This window comes from Centropristis striata, chromosome 6 (genome assembly GCF_030273125.1).
Source record: "Centropristis striata isolate RG_2023a ecotype Rhode Island chromosome 6, C.striata_1.0, whole genome shotgun sequence".
Taxonomy (NCBI): Eukaryota; Metazoa; Chordata; class Actinopteri; order Perciformes; family Serranidae; genus Centropristis; species Centropristis striata.
The window spans coordinates 28,328,616-28,348,117 of NC_081522.1; the positions used below are offsets into that span (position 1 = coordinate 28,328,616).

Consider the following 19,502-nt stretch of genomic DNA (forward strand, 5'->3'; position numbering starts at 1 on the left):
ACTCCACTACATTTAGCTGACAGCTTTAAGTTTCTAGTTACTTTTTGGGTCAAGATTTAACATGAAAAATATGATACATTTAAAATGATTATGCATGTTAAACCAAACAGTATATTTAGTAGATCAAATTAGCCATACCTTTAGAAAATTAAAACATTGCTTACATAAATGCATCAATAATAATCATCTTATAATATATTTATAATATATTTAGCGATCTGAGTGGGTCAATTCTGCATAGCGAATACTTTTACTTTTGATACTTTAAGTACATTTTAATGCTGATACTTTTGTACTTTTTGAATGCAGGACTTTTACTTGTAGTGGAGTAATTTGACAGTGAGGTATTAGTGCTTTTACTTAAGTAAGGGATCTGAATACTTCTTCCACCACTCTTTGTATGTCATTTTGGCCTTGGCGTTCTTCATAATTGCTATGGCCACTAGAGGGCGGTGCTAGCTAAAAACGTAAATATGGGTCGTTTTAAGCTGCTGTACAAATAACCTACGGGGCCATTTTTAGGGCAGGATAGTTTCTTTCATTAACCTGTCCAGGTTTTTATTTTTGTACCCTAATAATTAAGGAAACAAGTAAAGCTAAATACCCTCAGTTGTCACTTTATTAGGTTCACCAAGCTAAAACTACTTGAGTGTAACCAAAACAACAGCAAATCTTCCTAGGCATTCAATTTTAGACAAACTATATGTGCCTTTCTGTGGTGTTGCTGAATTGTACAGATTTATAATGACAGTCCCATGCAGCACTTCACCTCTTTAAATATAGACAGAGCCTTTCTAAAATGCAGCTTGTAACAGCCGAGCTCTTTTCATTGAAAATTGATGGCTCGACTCGCGTGGTAAAATGCTCTCAGATGTGATTCTGCTGGAACTCTGCTGGTGGTGGAGAGCAAAGGAACATGAAGCGAGGACCCATATGGTGACTCCACTGGAGGGCTGAATGTGCAACAGTGTGTATCACTCAGCTCTGTAGCTTGGTGGTACTGCTAAAATGACTCAGTGATAATAAATTAAAGATTTGTTTGTTTCAATCCAAGCTAAGTGACACCTGGTGACCATATGAGCATTGACATTAGGCTATATTCACAAAATCTTGATTAAGAAATGTTATTAAATGTAAACTTTCACATTGTAAATCATTAACCCTATAAAGCATGAACCATGAAAAAAAAAAAGCCAGAAAATTCTATTTTTTTAACTGGAGTGTTTACTGAACCTGCTGACAAATTGAAATAAATAAATATCAATTTACATATATGAATTCTAATTTGTATCATATTTGATACATCAAGTCTTTTGTGCAATTTGTTGTTTTCTTGAACTAACAAAAACATATGAAACCTAGCATTTTTAACCTATTAAAACTTTGACTTTCCTTTTGACATTTTCCTCAAACATAATAAATATTTTTTTACATATAGCACAACATCATACATCTGCTGATATGAAGTTTTCACACAGCACTGATAGGTATTTTTGTACAATTTGTTGCTCAGAACCTTGTTATATTGTCTGGCCACTTATATTTTCAAGATATTACTCCATCACACCACAGAAGAGACTAGTAAATTTATATAAATAAATATTTTTTTTCACGATCAGAAGCAAAACAATCTTAAAATCACATTATTAATGTTTCCTTAACTCAACTAAAGACACTTTTGTGATTGAAGGAAAACATTTGAAGTGGTGACAGACATGGCCTGAAGGATTTCTTGCTTTGTGATTAATTTTCCCTGTCATATTAAATGTTTGGTTCATCTCAACATCACAGCCTCACTTTTTCCCTTGATCATTACATGGTTGTTCTAAGTGGTACAAAGTAACTAGTAACTAGTACATTTACTCAAGTACTGTACTTAAGTATCATTTTGAGGGTACTTGAATTTTACTTGAGTATTTCCATTTTATGTAACTTTATACTTCGACTTCACTACATTTTGAGGTGAATATTGTACTTTTTACTCCACTACACTGCCAGCTTTAGTTACTTTTTCAGGTCGAGATTTAACATAAAAACATGATACAGTTAAAATGAGAAGACTTTTTTTTTAAATTAAACCTCACAGTATAATAGATAGTTTAAATGAGCCTTATCTGGACAACAACAAAACACTGCTTCCACAAATGCATCAATAATAACAATCCAACAATACATTTGGACTATATGAAACAATCTCAGTGGGTCCATTCTGCATAATGAGTACTTTTACTTTTGATACTTTAAGTACATTTTGTTGCTGATACTATTGTACTTTTACTCCAGTAAGTTTTGAATGCAGGACTTTTACTTGTAGTGGAGTAATTTCACAGTGTTGTATTAATATTTTCACTTGGACCTGAATATTTCCTCCACCACATTGTTCTGTGACACAATGAAGTTGGTTTGTAATGTGAACACAGACACCAAATAATAATAACGCATCTTATAGACTTAAAGACATAAAGTAGGTTTATAAAAAAGTGCCAAAGCATCATAATTGTTTACATACAGCTATGGCTTCAAGGACAGTTTGCCTTTATTAGAGTGAAACTCATCAACAGGACACTTCTGTTGACTTTCTACTTTGGGGAACTGGCCTTAAACCACCACAATATAAAAACAAAGTATACAGTAGGCAGCACAGCAGTATCCATTAATAGAGCTAACAGAGAGAGTGAACTTAAGAAGGCTTTGTCCCCAGTCAGGGGAGCTATAATGCGTCTATGGACGCCCCGCCTCTATCATCATGAATAAATAATCTACAGGTCTACTGTCTATTGGCTGTCTCTGTCTGTCATCCGGCTCTCAGTTCACTCTTCAGACAGACGAGCTGCGTGAAGACAGAACGAATGAGATAGTAGGAAACCGGAAGTTAAGTGATTACGCTTTCAAAATAAATGCATAAAATGTATGCAAAAAGTTTGCAGCTACAAGATAAGATAGATAAGATATGACTATTTAAATGTAGTTGTCACAACAGCTCAAGGTACAGACACATAGCTATAGAAGACAAATTAAGAATATAAAAAATAAGACATACATTCTATACATATATTTATATGTGTGCAATATATATATATATATATATATATATATATATATATATATATATATATATATATATATATTCGATTTAATACTGATGATATTATTTATGAAAAAACCTTTCCAGATGTGGTTTTATACAGTGTGAACATAACAGTAAAGTACATTTACTTAAGCAGTGTACTTAAGTACAATTTTGAAACACTTGAGTATTTCCATATATGGAACTTTATACTTCTACTCCACTACATTTAGAGGCAAATATTGTACTTTTTTCTCCACTATATTTAGCTGCCAACTTTAGTTACTTTTCAGGTCAGGAGTTAACATGAAACATGTGATCATTTTAAAATAATTATGCATTTTTATAAAATAAAAAAACACATACTAGTGTATTAAGTAGTTAAAATGAGCCCTACATTTAAAAAAATAAAAACACTGCTTCCAAAAATGCATCAATAACAACAATAATAATAATAATAATAATAATAATAATAATAATAATAATAATAATAATAATAATAATCCAGTAATATATCTGGAATATATAAACCAATCTGAGAGAGGCCATTCTGCACAACTACTACTTTTAATATTGATACTTTAAATACATTTTGGTGCTGATACTTTTGTACTTTTATTGAAGCAAGTTTTGAATGCAGGACTTTTACTTATAGTGGAGTAATTCTGCAGGGTGGTATTAGTACTTTTACTTAAGTAAAGGATCTGAATAATTCTTCCACCACTGGTTCTATATCATTACATGTATAAATGTATGTAAAAGTCTAATTTGTTTGGACATTGTTATAATTACAGTTATTAATCATACAGAGCCACAAATAGATACATAACCTCATAGCTATTCATCCTGAATAAAAAAGAAAAAGAAAAATTGTTTTACAAATAGTAGTTTGTAAAATTATCACAAAATGAAGGTTCCTTGCTTTAATCATTCAGTGCTTTATATGTGTAATTTAAGGTCCACTTGTAAGGAATGCACCAGTCTTCAATTTCAACACACAATGTTAATAATTGTTTAATTTCGGTTTCACGCGTTTCATTTTGAAAGGTTTGACCGGACATTGTGCTGTTGTGTTCCTGCGAGCTTTCCAGTGGAAGTCAGACAGCTTTAGAGCTTGAACTCAAAAACAAGCCCTCTCAGGCTGGCCCATCACAGCCAGTTGTTCTTTTCTTTTCCTCTCCCTCTTTTTTTGGGAGTCCTTCTGTTTTTTCTCGCTCTCTGCCTGCAGTCACAGTGTGAGTGGGTGTGTCGATGCGGGCCAGTGTAGCCTAGTCGCTGCTTGTGCGCACTCTGAAAAAGAGGAAAAAGTTGATGATGAGTTTAGTGTGAAAGCGGCCCGCCTCGGAGCAGGCTCACCGTTGAGGAATGGCAGTTTGGACCAGAGCGGACAAAAACGGTCAACTGGACCTTCTGCTCCGCGACCGTTGGATCCGAGTGGCCGCCGAACTCACCCGAGAAACGCTGACTTTAACGGCCGAAGCAGAGGCAACCGGACAGGGGGGCAACCACTGGGACTACAACAACTCTTCTGCAGGCCTGCGAAATGGCATGTCGAACGGAAACGACCCGGGAACAAGTCCGGGGAACCCTGGCCGCGGTGCGTCCTTGGGTCAGGAGCAGAACCAGAACCATGGGGGGAGAGGGCGCAGCGGCAGCCCGGGGCACGGCGGTGTCAGTAGAGGTCAATATGACGGCAACTACGCTCTAAACAGCCCCGGGAAGTACCCAAATAACGGCACAAACTCTGACTTTGGAAGCCCTGGATCCAGCTACGGCAGCCCCGGGTCCAGCTTCGGGTCGAGACAAGGCGACGTCCCCGTCAGTTTGGACGGGTCCTCGGAAGCTGTGCGCAAAGTCCGAGTAGTCAAACAGGAGTCTGGCGGGCTAGGGATCAGTATCAAGGGGGGGCGAGAGAACCGGATGCCCATCCTCATCTCCAAGATCTTCCCGGGGCTCGCCGCCGACCAGAGCCGGGCTCTTCGGGTAGGAGACGCGATCCTGTCGGTGAACGGGAACGACCTCCGGGAGGCAACGCACGACCTGGCGGTCCAGGCGCTTAAGAAGGCGGGGAAAGAAGTAACGCTGGAGGGTAAGTTGGCCAACGCGAGAGCGAGGACTTACAAAGGCCAAGATTAGACTTGTGGTCTTACTACACACTCACTACTCACCTCTGCACGCTTTTTCATATCGTCACCCTGTTAAAATAATCGCCTAACTCATTTTTTCAAGTTTTGCAGGAAACACAAAAAACTTCCCCAAAAGTGTAACACATGACATTTATTGATCATTTCACTCAAAAAGGATGTAACAAAGGATGGCTATTGGCATAGTAATAACACTGTGTGTAAATTATGTAACTTAAGAGGAATAAATGACTTAGGCAATTTTTTGAGCATGCCTTTGTGACTTAAGCAAGATATGGTAACACTTTATTTTGAAGGTGTCTACATAAGAGTCACACAAGCCTGTCAGAAACATGACATGACAAGTATCATGAGCATTAATGTTACTTCAAAGTGCCGTTAATGTTCATGACACATCCCATGTCATGTTTATGACACGCTCATGTCACTGTTATGAAGACACCTTCAAAATAAAGTGTTACCATGTCTTGCTTAAGTCACAAAGGCATGCTCAAAAAATTGCCTAAGTCACATTTTATTTTGACTTAGGCATAATAAATCTGCTTAAGTCACACACTTGACACAGACCATCTTAAAGGGATAAAATCACACCATCTGATCAACTGAGGATGTAGGTGATTTTACCATAGGTGACCAGCGTCATGAGGAGATGATTTAGGAAAAAAACAAAACACAATTTTGACAAAAAAGGACTTAGGCAATTATTTTAACAGTGTGACGATATTTCCAGATATTGGCATTGGCGCCAGTTGGGTTTGGTAATTTTTTAAACACATATCCACGGGAGTCTGACCTGAACATGCACTATACCATCTGAGAAAATAGAAGCATGCAAATCATTTTTAGTTTTCCCTCTAAAAGTCACTGGTTGCATGTCTCCAGAACTATAAGTGGAGAAATACATTAAATGCAAGAATAGCTGGAGGTGTATTCTAAGTGATAGATGCTCCTGTTTTACAAACAAGATAAAGCACTCATCAGCACCACACCTTTGGAGAGTAATGGGATGCACCCTGCCATCCTTAAAGCTTGGCAAACCTTCCAGATTCTCCAAATATGTTCCAATATAATGGTCTAATATGTTCTACAAATAACCATTTCTGTGATGTAAAAGCAGACATATTGCCATTAACTAACGGGCTCAAAGTAACAGTTGATCTGTGAGCAGGAGGAGGAGGAGGAGCGGGGCTTAAATAATATCAACAGAACAGAAAGCCTTTGATTAGTGTAAACAGGAAAGTAACCACAGTTGTGGTCACAGTCCGAGTTAGACACATTGTACTCTGTGTATTTCACTGACTGTGGATTGCTGAAGATAAGAAGTCACTGTAAACAGAAGCAGATGAGATTTGTCTCAGTGCGACTATACTGAGAGAGAGCGAAAGAGGAAAACATTGAAATGATCTTAGGGGAAATTCACAGCTTCACAAAATAGAATACCAATTATACCTCATGAGAAGTGTAAAGCAGAAGTGTATTAAGCTGTTTAAACAACAGCAGTGGAACATATTGGACAGTGTCAGGGTATGGAAAACCCCATAGAATAAATGCAACTTACATAATGAGATGTATATATTTACACAACAAGATGTTTGATAAATAATCATCAGAATTGTGAGTATAATGACTAAGTGGGTAAAAGTAAATAATAAAACAGAATAGTCTGGACATTACTTATAAGACAGGATTTCAAACTAGGAAAAGATAGCAGTTATGATATTACAATATCCAAGTTTTAAGGCTGATTTCTTGTACCATGATATCAATCGATATTATCGATATTTTGCCCAGCCCTAAATGAAACTACTGTGGCCTTTTTAATCAACCACTTACCAAACTTAATTAATTAAACCTGCAATATTCAAATATTATATTATCACAGCATTGTTGTGTAATATGAAGGCAACTCATAATCTTGGTATGGGACAATATCACATTGCTTCCACTTGTGATACAGTATCTAGTCACTGGCACCAAATATTATTCTTTTTTGGTTTCAGGACTGTATCGACTTTGTTGGACAATTTTAATCTCAGTTGTATTGTACAGTCACAATACAATATATTCCCGTTTTAATTTTTTTCTTACCCCTACTATAGGACATTGAGTTTTGGTCAGATGCCTGACATAAGCTCTTTGGTTAACACAAGCTGAAGAAATGTTCATGTTTTGTCGTTTGTTTGTTAGTTAGTTTTTACGTGTCCTTAAAAAAACGGTTGCTAACAAGTAGCTAAATGAGACTACAGTGGTTGTCGGGGACTTGCAAACTCTTATAGATTTTAAATTAAGTAAATAAACAATTTATTATGCTACGGATTCTCTAGCTTATCAAAATTGTTGGTTAGCTTGTCAGAAATCGTCTGAAGCAAAACGGTACTGATGTAGTTTGTGTAGTTTGTTATAGCATAATGCTAGCTTTTTACTTTCGTCAGCTGCTTTAATGCTTTATCATAAAAGTGGTGTTCATATGTGAAGATTTGAGATTTGTGAAGACGAATTCTCAAAAGACCCCATGGAGATGCTACTTCCGGGGTGGTCTAAAAAAACTTATAATTTTGTTTGCTCTCTATAGGGCCAGATATTTCTCTTGGGAGTTGGTAGAGACCAAAGCAGAGGTACAAGGAGAATTAATTTACATTTGTCATGTTGCCAGAAAAAAACTTCAATTGAAAGTTGCTCTGTGTCTGCAGAATGAAAGAGAGGTTGTTTTTTTTTTACTTTCTAAGCTGGAAACCATATTGTGGCTGTTTATCTGTTAGCTAGGTTTCTGTTTTTCCGCCCCCTATTGACACGCAAATAATAAAATGTGCACTGTTGAGTCTTATTCCCAGGTCGTCAAATACTGAAGATTTGGGTTGCTAGTCAGGCACCAACACAACATAATCCCAAACTGTCAGTATTTGAGCCAGTAATGAGACTCCATGTTTCTCCAGATTTGCATGCTGCACGATTGATAAGGGAGGTAGAGTTTAGTCTACAAGAATGCATTAGACATACAGTATATAGTATTCACATTAGCCGCTCCACTGAAGTTAATACAAGTTCTGCATGGATTTATGTGTTCAGACATGCATTCCACAAAAATACCCACTGCTACACTTCAGACGGGAAAAAAACCTAATACCAATAACAAATCCAGACTGTTACATGCCGTATGTTGAGAAATGCATTAGTCAGAAGATGCTTTATCATGGGAAAGAACAAAGCTCCATGGAGATTGGTTCAGATCCTAAACTGCACTGATATAGAGCTGTTCAATCTTTCGAAAAGTGGAAAAAGAGTGAATTGGAGGGAGAGAGGCCACAGAGCCCTTGGGGTTCGGAAACTTCAGGCCAGGAACGGCTAAATGCAGTGTTTAATGGTTTGGAATGAACACCGGATGAATACTGACGAGCAGGAATTGTTGGAACTAATCAATGTGTGACACATTTCCACTCAAGTCAAAACGTGGCCTGTTTTGTACCTCCCAGAATCAACTAAGCTGAAATGTCAAATAGTCTATAAGCTATCAACTGTGCTGATTGGATCAAAACCTGAGGCTTTGCATAAACTTGTTTCGACACGATTACAATATCGTGTTAAAAGTATATCAATTAAAAACTGCTGGTTGGATTTGGCCTTTTGCAGCTGACATGGGGTATAAAAGGCATTTGCAGCAGCCTCAGACACAGACAGGAGGATGTGCCGCCTCGTGCAACAGCCACAGTCCAGACATGGGCCTCTGTTTGGAAGAATGTGTCAGCTGCCTGTCACTGTTTGTCAGTTTGACAGGAGGTGAGCTGTGTTGTTTGTGGACGGGCTCTTCCTCCTGGTCCCCCTCTGTCCCCGCTCAGCTCCCACAGCTCTGAGAAAGAAACGGCAGTCAGACAGAACGAGGCTTGACTTTCCAGACCGCTGTGCCGTGTACACAATACATAAACCCCCAGATATTCTCACAATTAGCTGAGGTGCCCCACATTCCTGACCTCCACTTGCATGTGCGTATTTAGGGCAAAGGTCAACACTGGCGGCTCCGGCTTGGATGATTCATGCTGCTTCACACATGCAACACACTTTGAGTGATTTTGGTGCTACCTGAGGGAGAGAGAGTAGAGAAGCATAAGAGAATGTGATGGATCCAAAAGGGCCTCGGAGTCTTGTTTTTGTCATGCAACCACTAAATAAGGAAGCACATCGCCGGAAAAGGTTGTCGGTCTAATTTTGTGCCAAATACAGCTATAAATATCCAGCATAAGCTTAATTCTGCCAGTGTCTTGAGGTCATTTGTCTTTTTTACATTGCTAATCAACTTGCTGTTGTTTTCTCAGTTACTATTAAAGCTACATGCCACAAAGGTCAATTCTAGAAAGTCATATTATCTTATTAAGGATGAGTCAATCAATTTGTCTTTATCCAAGATAGATAATCTTGTCAAGAACTAGATTATTAACTTTTAAGATGTCAAGTCTATACTAACACGTTCAAAAAGTTGGTTGGATGGCTGTCACAGTTATATCTGAGATGTCTGTGAAAACAAAACTTGATGTTAAGAATCAGACCAGTTATAAGCTGCAATATCAATATTTCTGTGTTATCATTGGATCAAATGACGAACCCACAGAGAATTAATACCAATTCTTAGGAGTGTGCCTCATCAGATATTGGATCATGGCAACATTCCTACTTCTTGACGTAGTGACGTCAAACCATTGCATTCAAACAAAAAACAAAAGTAAAAGTAAAAGTACTCATGAGTTGCAAATATACCCTGAAATATCGCGCTATTCTTTTTAAGGGCCATACCGCCCACCCCTACCAACTCTGCAGTTCCCTTCAGCTCTATAGAGCTTGTTTGTGTCTTTCAGCACATTTGGGTTTTCCGGCTCACAAACGTAAAGCTTCAAGCAAAAATTGTCTGATATTTCATGTCTTATTCCCTCCAAAACTAAGCAGAACTAGAAGATTAAAATGGTCTGCTCACTGGAATTTTCTTCTTTTTTCTTTTTTACTGCTTTTCGGGACAGATAGTACTTTGTAGTGGCCAGTTTAATTTAATAAATGAATGAATGTGTGTGACCAGCTGATTTCACTATAGTACACAATATTTTGTTTGAAATTTTTGCAATGTATTGTACATGCTTTTTCAGCCTTTTGTAGCCTACAAGTAAAACAGCAAAAGGAACAAATAGCAAAAATCTCTCTCTATAAATAGTCAATTAGCCTCAGATCAACTTAAATTCGTATTTTCTCACATCAAGTGAAAAAATCTGCCAGTCGTGATAACATCACCTGTTTTTAATAGAATCATACTTGTTGTTCTTTCTTTGTAGGCCTGTAGGCTGTCATCTTGTTGCCTCCTGTTAGAGTAAAGGTACCATAGGAATCAATGAATGAACATTATCTTAAATAGACAGTTTCTGCCCCATCAACACATGACATACATATATCCCAGCCATGACACGCCGCTGGTTAATCCCCCCAGCCCTCGCCAGCTGACTGACAGACATAATAAACCATATGTCCAAATGATTAGTTGAAGCTTGCCGCTGCCGCCCCTTGTGTCTTATTGGGTTAGCCTGCTGGTCAGTGGAAGGAGACGCAGGATGAGCCCTTTGTGTTGGTAATTGGAGGAATAAAAACAGCACATACCAGACACAGAGGCTATTGATGAAACGGGGACAGCCCTGATGAGGAACAGTTCTTTCCTTTTGTTCAGAGGCCAAAACTAGCCGACCATTCGTTCACTGTGTCACCTGCTGTCCATGGAGCATGAGTCTGCACAGCCTGAAATAGGCCACGTCAGTTTGTCAGCTCTGTCTCAGTATGAACGGCACTGCCAGATATCCATCTGCAGATATGTCTCTGGTATCCAGCTGTCAAGAGAATTTTAAATGACCTTCTGGAATGTGAAAAACACTGACTTTTTCAATTACATGTGTTTGTTTACATTCTGCTCATACTAGGGATGGGCGTTTGGAAGAAAACTGCCAACTTAAGCATCAATTAATCGATTAATGGGCAAAATAAAAGATATATATACAGTACTGTGCAAAAGCCTGTTTTGATAACGGACACTTTTATTTTGAAAGGACGAAAAGAGACTTCCTGACTCAAGTGAGGTGATACTGTAAAGATAACGTCAAGGAGTTCAATGTTTTATGTTTTAGCCCCCAAAGAGGCATTAAGTTAGATTTTACAGTATCTTGCATATTTAATTTTGTTTTGTTTTTAAATAAGTTTGAGATCAAATTAAACCTAGTAATTCATGCTAGCAAGGTTTGATACAGTAAGCTAGTTTTGCTCAAATTAATACTCTTGTATTTCTGTGTGTTTTATAATTGTTATTGCATCTTTCAGTTTGCAAACTGTAGCTTTATCCAACTTAATTCTCAGCTCAGATAAAAATTAAAATTAAAAAAATATGCAGATCGATTAAAAATTCCACGTGATCAACTAAATTCTTAGCGACCATTAATCAATCATCGATTCATTATTCCCATCCCTCGCTGTTACCAAAACGAATAACCTTTGAAATATTTGTACTGAATACTAGAGCTGCAACAATTCTAGTCAACTAATCCACTGTTTGATTGATGGAAAATTTATCATCAACTATTTGCAAACTATTTATCAATGAATCCGTAAAAAATTATGCAAAAATGTTTTATGCCTCTCCAGTGTGGAGATTTTCTGCTTACTCGGTTTTATATCATATTAAACTGAATATCTTTGACATTTGGACTCAAACAAGACATGAGAAACTGAGATGGACATTTTTTTTCAGTATTGCTTAACATTTTATAGCCCAAACAAGTAATTGATGAATGTACACTAATATTCCTGCACCAAACAGACAGTTAGCAGGTAAGAAAAGTTCGAGCTCAGACCTAAAAGGAACTCCAAATGTCTTGTTCCTCTCTATCTGCTTTATGTTTATTGTTTGCTACCACGTTACTGATAAAAACTAAAAGTTCAAACAAGTCATTTCTGCTTGTTATGGAGTATATAACACTTCATCTTTGTATAATAATAGTTCAATAGTTTAGTTAGTGTTTAGTGGGGTTTTTTTTGCCACTGTAGAGTTGTTATATCGTTATGTTGTGTCAGATTTTTTCTGCCTGTCCTGTTGTTATCATAGCCAGTCTAAAGTCCAGTCGAGGCAGATTGGAAAATGGCTCAGTGGGAGCAATCATTTCCCACTCTAGAGAAACATTTGTTCCCCCTCAGATTCTACCATCTACCAGATTCCTTCTTTTTGCATTATTGAATTTCAATGCTCCAACCATTGGAATGCTATAGCGATAACTTCTGTTCCCTGAAAGAGAGGTACAACATATATACTATGGGTTCAACAAATTTGAATCAGGCCCAAGGTCCTTTTGCTGCATATCTTCACCTCTCCATTCTCACTGTCAAGATCTCATAAAGCATGAAAATACCAGAAAATATTCTTCAAAAAATGAATACCGGTAATCTTATTACACTGTACTAGACGCTGATGGTCGATTGAATTGGCAATCAACCATCAATTAACAATGACTATCTAGCTGTTGATGTTTTGAAGATTTTTTCACAAAAACTTCAGTGCCATGGTGAATTTTAAGGTGTACATATGCTTTTTTGCCAAGGCAGTTCCAGGGCTGGTTCGAAGCTATCGCCTAGTCTCAAACCACATTTCCACAGCCAAGGAACCAGCTCTCGGCCAGCAAAACTGGTTCCAGAGCAGCACCAACTCTTTGCTGGTCTTGGACCACGAACCGCTGTGACCAACAAGACCAACTCAACAACATGTATCATTCATTTTATTTTATTTGTTTAATTGCGATGTCTGTGCTAGGTAGGTAGTTAGACCTAGCAGGCTAACATGCTCTTACAACAAAGTCTAACTTGGGATTTCCACCGGGCGCGTTTCAGCCGCGGAACGGCTCCACCACGGTTTTGCTTCGTCTTCTGCCCGGCGTCAATTCACACCGGGCGCGTTACAGCCGCGGCACGGCAGCATAGCGAGCCGGTCGTATGTACGCGAGATAACGAGAACACGCGATAATCCTGACGATACGGGAGACCGCGAGATCCCGTGATAAACTCTAAACTCTATTTATACAGTCTATGGATAAACTGTGTGTATAAAGTAAACAACAACAACCAACAGCTTACTTTGCTTCTCTGACGTGACAGATCTGTTGATCTGACCGTCTATCCTTATAAAAACAATATGTTATGTCATAAATGATTATATGATGTTCCACTTCAACAATCAGTCTCTTGTCGTCCGTGTCGCCAATCCTCTGAGACCCTTTGATTGATTGATTGCTGATCTGGTGCCCCGGTCATAACATAATGTTGATGTGAAGTAGTTTTAGGCTGCATGAACTGCGTATTGTGTTTTATTTTGAAAGGGGGCGGAAGTTTTTACGTTTATTCTGAGTCGGACTTCCTGTCTGGTGCGATCTGCTCTGTTGAGATTTACACTGTTTAGCAGCGGCTCGCGGAGAAAATAGAAGTCCTACCTAATGCTCGCGGAGAGCCGCTGCTGAGACGTTGCTGTAACGTTCCGCAGCACGCCCGGTGGAAATGCTCTCATTGATTAGAGTGTTACCTATTTGCAACGGCGACCGCGGCGCTGACGTTCCACGGCTGTAACGCGCCCAGTGGAAATCAGGCTTAACATTAAGATCTTACGTTCAGTGTTCATAAGAATAGCAATAAGTGTCCATAGCAATCAAGACAAGCAGTACAAATGTGTTATACCAGTCGTGTTAGGCTCACAAACAAGACGCAACATTTTTAGAGGGACAATGTAGTCCACCATTGTTGTTATCAGTGATGGGCAGTAACGCGTTAATGTAATCCGATTACTTTTTTCAAGTAACGAGTAAAGTAAGGGATTACAATTGCAAAAACAGTTATTAGATTACTGTTACTTTCCTGCAAGCAGGCTGCGTTACTTTGTTACTAAACCACAATTTTGTTTGTGAGAGTGTCTCATGACAATCACGAATGAGCGGTGCAACGTCAGTGGTAACAAACACGTGTGTCAACAAGAGATGTAAGTGCTGGAGAGAGCAGGACCATGCAGCATTTAATGCATTTAAGTACCGACATTACTTTGAGTTTGACTCAGTAAAAAGTGACAAAAAGAAGAAAAAAAATCCACCTAAAATCCGAGCAAGCACCTAGCAAGCCGGCGCAGGAATGTGAAACTCAGTGAGAGACCCCCAGAACCCCCGAGCCGAGGTGAAAAACAAACTTCGACAGGACTTAGTGCCGCTGAACTGAAGAAGCTCGTCGTTGGCTATATTGTCGAGGACCTATTACCCATTTCCACTGTAGACTCTGAGTCATTCTGACGCATCATAGAAAAAATGTGTTAACAGAAGAAAGATTTGCTTTATTTCATTAGAATATGCTGGAAGGTATTTTGCTTTATAGTGTATTCAGATTGTGCATCATGTTTTTGAAAAGTAACTAAGTAAAGAAACTTAAGTGACTAATCACTTTTGAAAATAAGTAATCAGTAAAGTAACTGGATTATTTTCTTGGAGAAGTAATCAGTAACTAATTACTATTTCTAAGTAACTTGACCAACACTGGTTGTTATTGTGCTTAAAGTTGGTGCCAATGTTTCTGGGAAAGTGGAGACGTATACAGTGATGTAATGACATGGTTCTCTAGTCTGTGAAAAAGCAAACAGGTTCTGAGAAGGTTCACGAGTTAAACAAATTGCCCCCCTTCCCTGGTGTGTTAATCTTAGTCCAGGCATTCTGTCAGGTATGAAGCTCTTTTTATCTGTGTTTATCTCACTCCTCTGATGTATTCTAAAACTCCACCACAACAGAAAGCACTCAGCTTTTCCTCTGTTTGGGGGACCTACTGTGGATAAACCAGCATCAGTCTGTGACCTCACTGCCAACATGATGGGTAGACATTTGTAATCTTTAACAGTCACTACAGTAGATAATGATAAATGTGATTATTTTTGTCCATAATCTGCTTTATCCTTTCTAGAAAGTTGGCACAATTTCAAATACACTTTCAGGTCGTGCACTGAATACACTGGCCTTTTAGAAAACTGACTTATGTCATTTCAGAAATATTATTGTGTGGCGTTGCAGATAAACATACTCATGTGTTTACACTTCAACAGCATGATTTCCCAAAGGGTTTTTCTCGGATCTAGGTTAGAGGACAGCAAAGAGGAGGAGGCAGGTGTGACTCTGTGTGTGAGGGATCAGGGGAATACTTCATCTTGTTATCATCTGTGTTTGAGAGAGATAGTTTGTCCATGGTAGTGTGCGATTATACTGCCATACAGTTATGCTATTTAATAGTCACAAGCAACTGATTTTGAGAGATCCAGATAAGAGTTGGTTTCCTGAATCTTACCTGTTTCTCACTATAGAAGGCCTACATCCAAATTTGTTTAGCCAAATCTAGATTTTTTGATGGTTTTATAGTTTTACATTGAACATGTAGACTGGATTTATTGGTGTCCTGGAGCAATTATGTCTTAGGTCTGCAGGATGTCCCTGATATTGTAAGTTTTATGGAAAATAAATTGAAAAACCTGTTTTTGGCTAATCCAGTGTATTAAGTACCCGACAAATCAAGTGACTTCATCACATTGATGTAAAAATCCCGTAAATCCAGTATTACCATAAAGCAGTCTTGCTCAGTGACATGCAACATGGCCTGCAATAGCATAATGCAACAAGGCAGAGATATTAAAGAGTTAGCTACCAATTTTAGACCCAAAGAAATTCACTGATTACAGATATGATGAAACTAAACCTTTTCTATGTGGATTATGCTCTGATTTTGCACGGATATATGACTCTGCAAAGACACTCAGCTGTCTTAAACAAATGACGAATATTACAATAACAATATTATACAGTGGCAAGAAAAAGTATGTGAACCCTTTAAAATAACCTTTTTTTCTGCATTAATTTTTTCATAAAATGTGATCTGATCTGCATCTAAGTCCCAAGTATAGACAAATACAATGTGCTGAATCTAACACCAGACATAATTATTCATTCCATGTTTTACATCCATGAAACCTGGAGTCCAATCAATGAAACAAGATTTAAGTGAGGTGGAGAGCTACTTTTACCCATAAATTCAAAAGAAGCACCTCTTGCTTTTCACATACTTTTTCCACCAGCACTGTGAAATTTTGATGGATGTGTTCAATAAAGACATGACGTATTATAAATGTTTGTGTGGTATTTGGTTAAGCACATTGTGTTTGTGTATACTTAGGACTAAGATGCAGATCAAATTACATTTTTTGACAAATTAATGCAGAAAACTAGGTAATTTCAAGGGGCTTTTTCTTGCCACTGTACATACAATATACAGCATTGTTATTCAGTATTAGTTGATTACTGGTCATGTAAATAAAGAATAAGATAAAGTGCTTACAACAGTTCTAAATCACCCCAAGCATCATTTTCTGCATTATATGTTCTGTAAAAGAAGTTTTTATACCAGTGCATATCAGACAAAATAAACACTGATATTTTTAGATACAGATAAATCTGTGATAATATCAGCCTACTGATATAGGTCGGGCTCTAGTTGTGGTATTACCCAAACCACTCAGCACTATGCATTAGGAAACAGTCCCAGTGTTCTAATGAAATTACTGCTGGGTTTCAAACCTCAGTATTGTGTTGAATAAACTGTAGTATTGTAACACTGAAAGCGGGCATCAAAGGCTTTGTAAGATTTGTTCACTTTTTATTTCATCAAATTCTTACAAGTTTATACCAGGCAATGTCACTAAATTTGTATATTTTATTTAGGTAGAGTTATGTATTTAACACTGATGAAAATATTGCCATAATCTTCCATACCAATATAGGTAATTTCATATCTTAATAATGATATATAGTTAAATAGCCATCATTACAGGTAATGTTTTGTTTGTGTGTACAATATTCACATATAAACTAATTATATATGACTTTAAATTAACCTTCCTGTTATGTTGCGGGTCAAATTGACTCATTAAGTTAAAAAATCTATTTAAAAAATAGTTTAAAGTATTTTTTCATAAAAAGAAAAAAATAATAATATATTTTTTAAAATCAATGTCATGTAAAACCATTGTATTTTATATGTAGGTCTTTCCAATGTACATAAAAAAGTTTTAATACGCATTTTTTTTTATGACAAAAGAGTGAATTATCCTCATTGAACCATCATCTGTGAGAGGTAAAGAATAAATTGCACTAAATATTGATTGAAATGGTTAGTAATGGAGTTATTAATGAAATATAAAAAATGTTTATTGGAATTTTTTGTTTGTGTCTGACACTTTTGAATAATCAAACATGCCCCGGGTCAAATTGACCCATGAACGTTATTCCTGTTCCTGAGAAACAAACATAACATGAGGGTTAATGCTGACAGGTGCTGACAGACTACCAGGAGCATTGTTGGAGTACACATTGTATTGTTTCAGGGCACAATTTAAAAATCAGAGCTTAAATGTCCTGAACACCCATGGTCCTGTGCTTTATTTGTATACATGGTGCTAGTCCACCTGTTAGGGTGGAACAGTTATGCTGTTATCAGTCTTCTATGTCCTCTGAGTCAGTGAACTCCAACATAACTCATAGCTCCACTCACCTTCAACCTGAGCAGAGGTCTAATAAGAAAAAATGATTGAGGGCACCTGTGTGGCCGTGTAAGGCCGTTTAAACATGTTTATGTTGCCAAAGCTAAGGAATCAAAGGAGCATTGTTTTTGTAACAATACTAGATCACATTGCTGCCAATGAAAACTATATCCAGTTCAGGTTTGAATACAGCTTTCATCCACACTGAAGACTATTGACGTATGATTTTAGTATAAGCTCAGGTAAATAATAAGCGTTCCGGCGGGCCATCACCAGTTTTAGTTTTTTTCCCAGAGGCCGTGGCGGGCCTAGATCTAAGGAATCTATAGGCACTAAGTGCGTCAGGATATCTTGTCAGGAAGTTGTCGAAATACTGCTACAAAGTTAGGCTTTTTTTATGTTCCATTAAAAAAAATATTGAGCAGTGAAGCCTAAAGTTGAGGAAAGTTTGAGAAAATGCTGCAGTTGTTGTCGCCCATACATGTTTGATATCAGTTCAGTTCAGTTTTACTGAATACTTTGTTGGTCAGTCTGTGGGTTTGACTCTCATTGTGGAGAAATAAAAAGACTTAAGTGAGATGAATAGACTTCAAGGTGCACAGAAATTCATATTGCTGGACATTTGTTCACATGAAAAGTGATAGAAATAAGTATGTCCAGTCAGTCTCAGGTTGTACATGTCGCCGACCGGCTGATACCCTTTGATTGATTGACTGCTGATCTGGTGCCCCTGGTGAAGACGTAATGTTGATGTGAAGTAGTTTTAGTCTGCATGAACTGCATATTGTGTTTTATTTTGAAAGGGGGCGGAAGTGTATTACGTTGATTCTGTGTCGGATTTCCTGTCTGGTGCAATCTGCTCTGTTGAGCTTGACGAGTTTAGCAACGGCTCGCGGAAAAAATAGAAATGCTACGGATTGATCGTGTGCAGAGCAGAGAGCTGCGTCTGGGACGCTGCTGAGACGTTACACGGCGCGCCCGGCGGAAATGGTCTCATTGATTAGAGTGGAAGCGATCAGCAACGGTGACCGCAGCGCAGCCGTTTCGCGCTCAGTGGAAATCAGGATTTACAGCTGGGCGGTCAAATATTTCTGTCAGAGGCCATGACCCCTTCAGGGTCCTGGTATTATCCGTGTTACTTCACTAACACTGTCACGGCTTACCAGGACACTTGAACGAAGCCATCTTTAATGTTATTAGTAACCTAAAACATGCTAGATCATGATGTATATTCTAATTGCGCGACAAAATGAATCATGAACATTGAGGTATTCACTTCCATGTTACAATGACTGTTATAAGTCCACATCCCTGTATTCACTAGTAACCAAAACTGTCAAATTATTTAGATAGAAAATAAATTGCACCTGCATTTGCAGGTGCAAATTAGGGCTGCAACTCATGATTTTTTTTTTTCAATATGGATGAATCTGTTGATTATTTTCACTCTTCATTGGTTTATTGTAGAATGTTGTCTTTATTTGTCCAACCGACAGACACACAAAGATTGCCAGTTTACTATCATAGAAGACTAAGAAAACCATGGAATATTCACATTTTATATGGTGGAACCAGAGCAAAATTGTACTTAAAATGTATCAATCAATTAAAAAAATAGTCATGGCGATTCCTTTTTGTTTAATAACCAATCAATTAATTGAGTAATCATTTCAGCTCAGTTACT

The 19,502-nt window shown here is 37.8% G+C and overlaps 1 protein-coding gene across 2 annotated transcripts in view; it reads left to right on the forward strand.

Moving 5' to 3' along the window:
* The first annotated feature begins 4,180 nt into the window (after window positions 1-4,180).
* Window positions 4,181-19,502, forward strand: part of sntb2 (syntrophin, beta 2) — a 38,394-nt gene continuing 23,072 nt past the window's right edge. For both annotated transcript variants that reach the window (XM_059335499.1, XM_059335500.1), the window contains exon 1: window positions 4,181-5,156. In XM_059335499.1, the coding sequence (XP_059191482.1) occupies window positions 4,433-5,156 (724 nt within the window). In that variant the 5' untranslated portion in view covers window positions 4,181-4,432. The remainder of the gene's footprint in view (window positions 5,157-19,502) is intronic.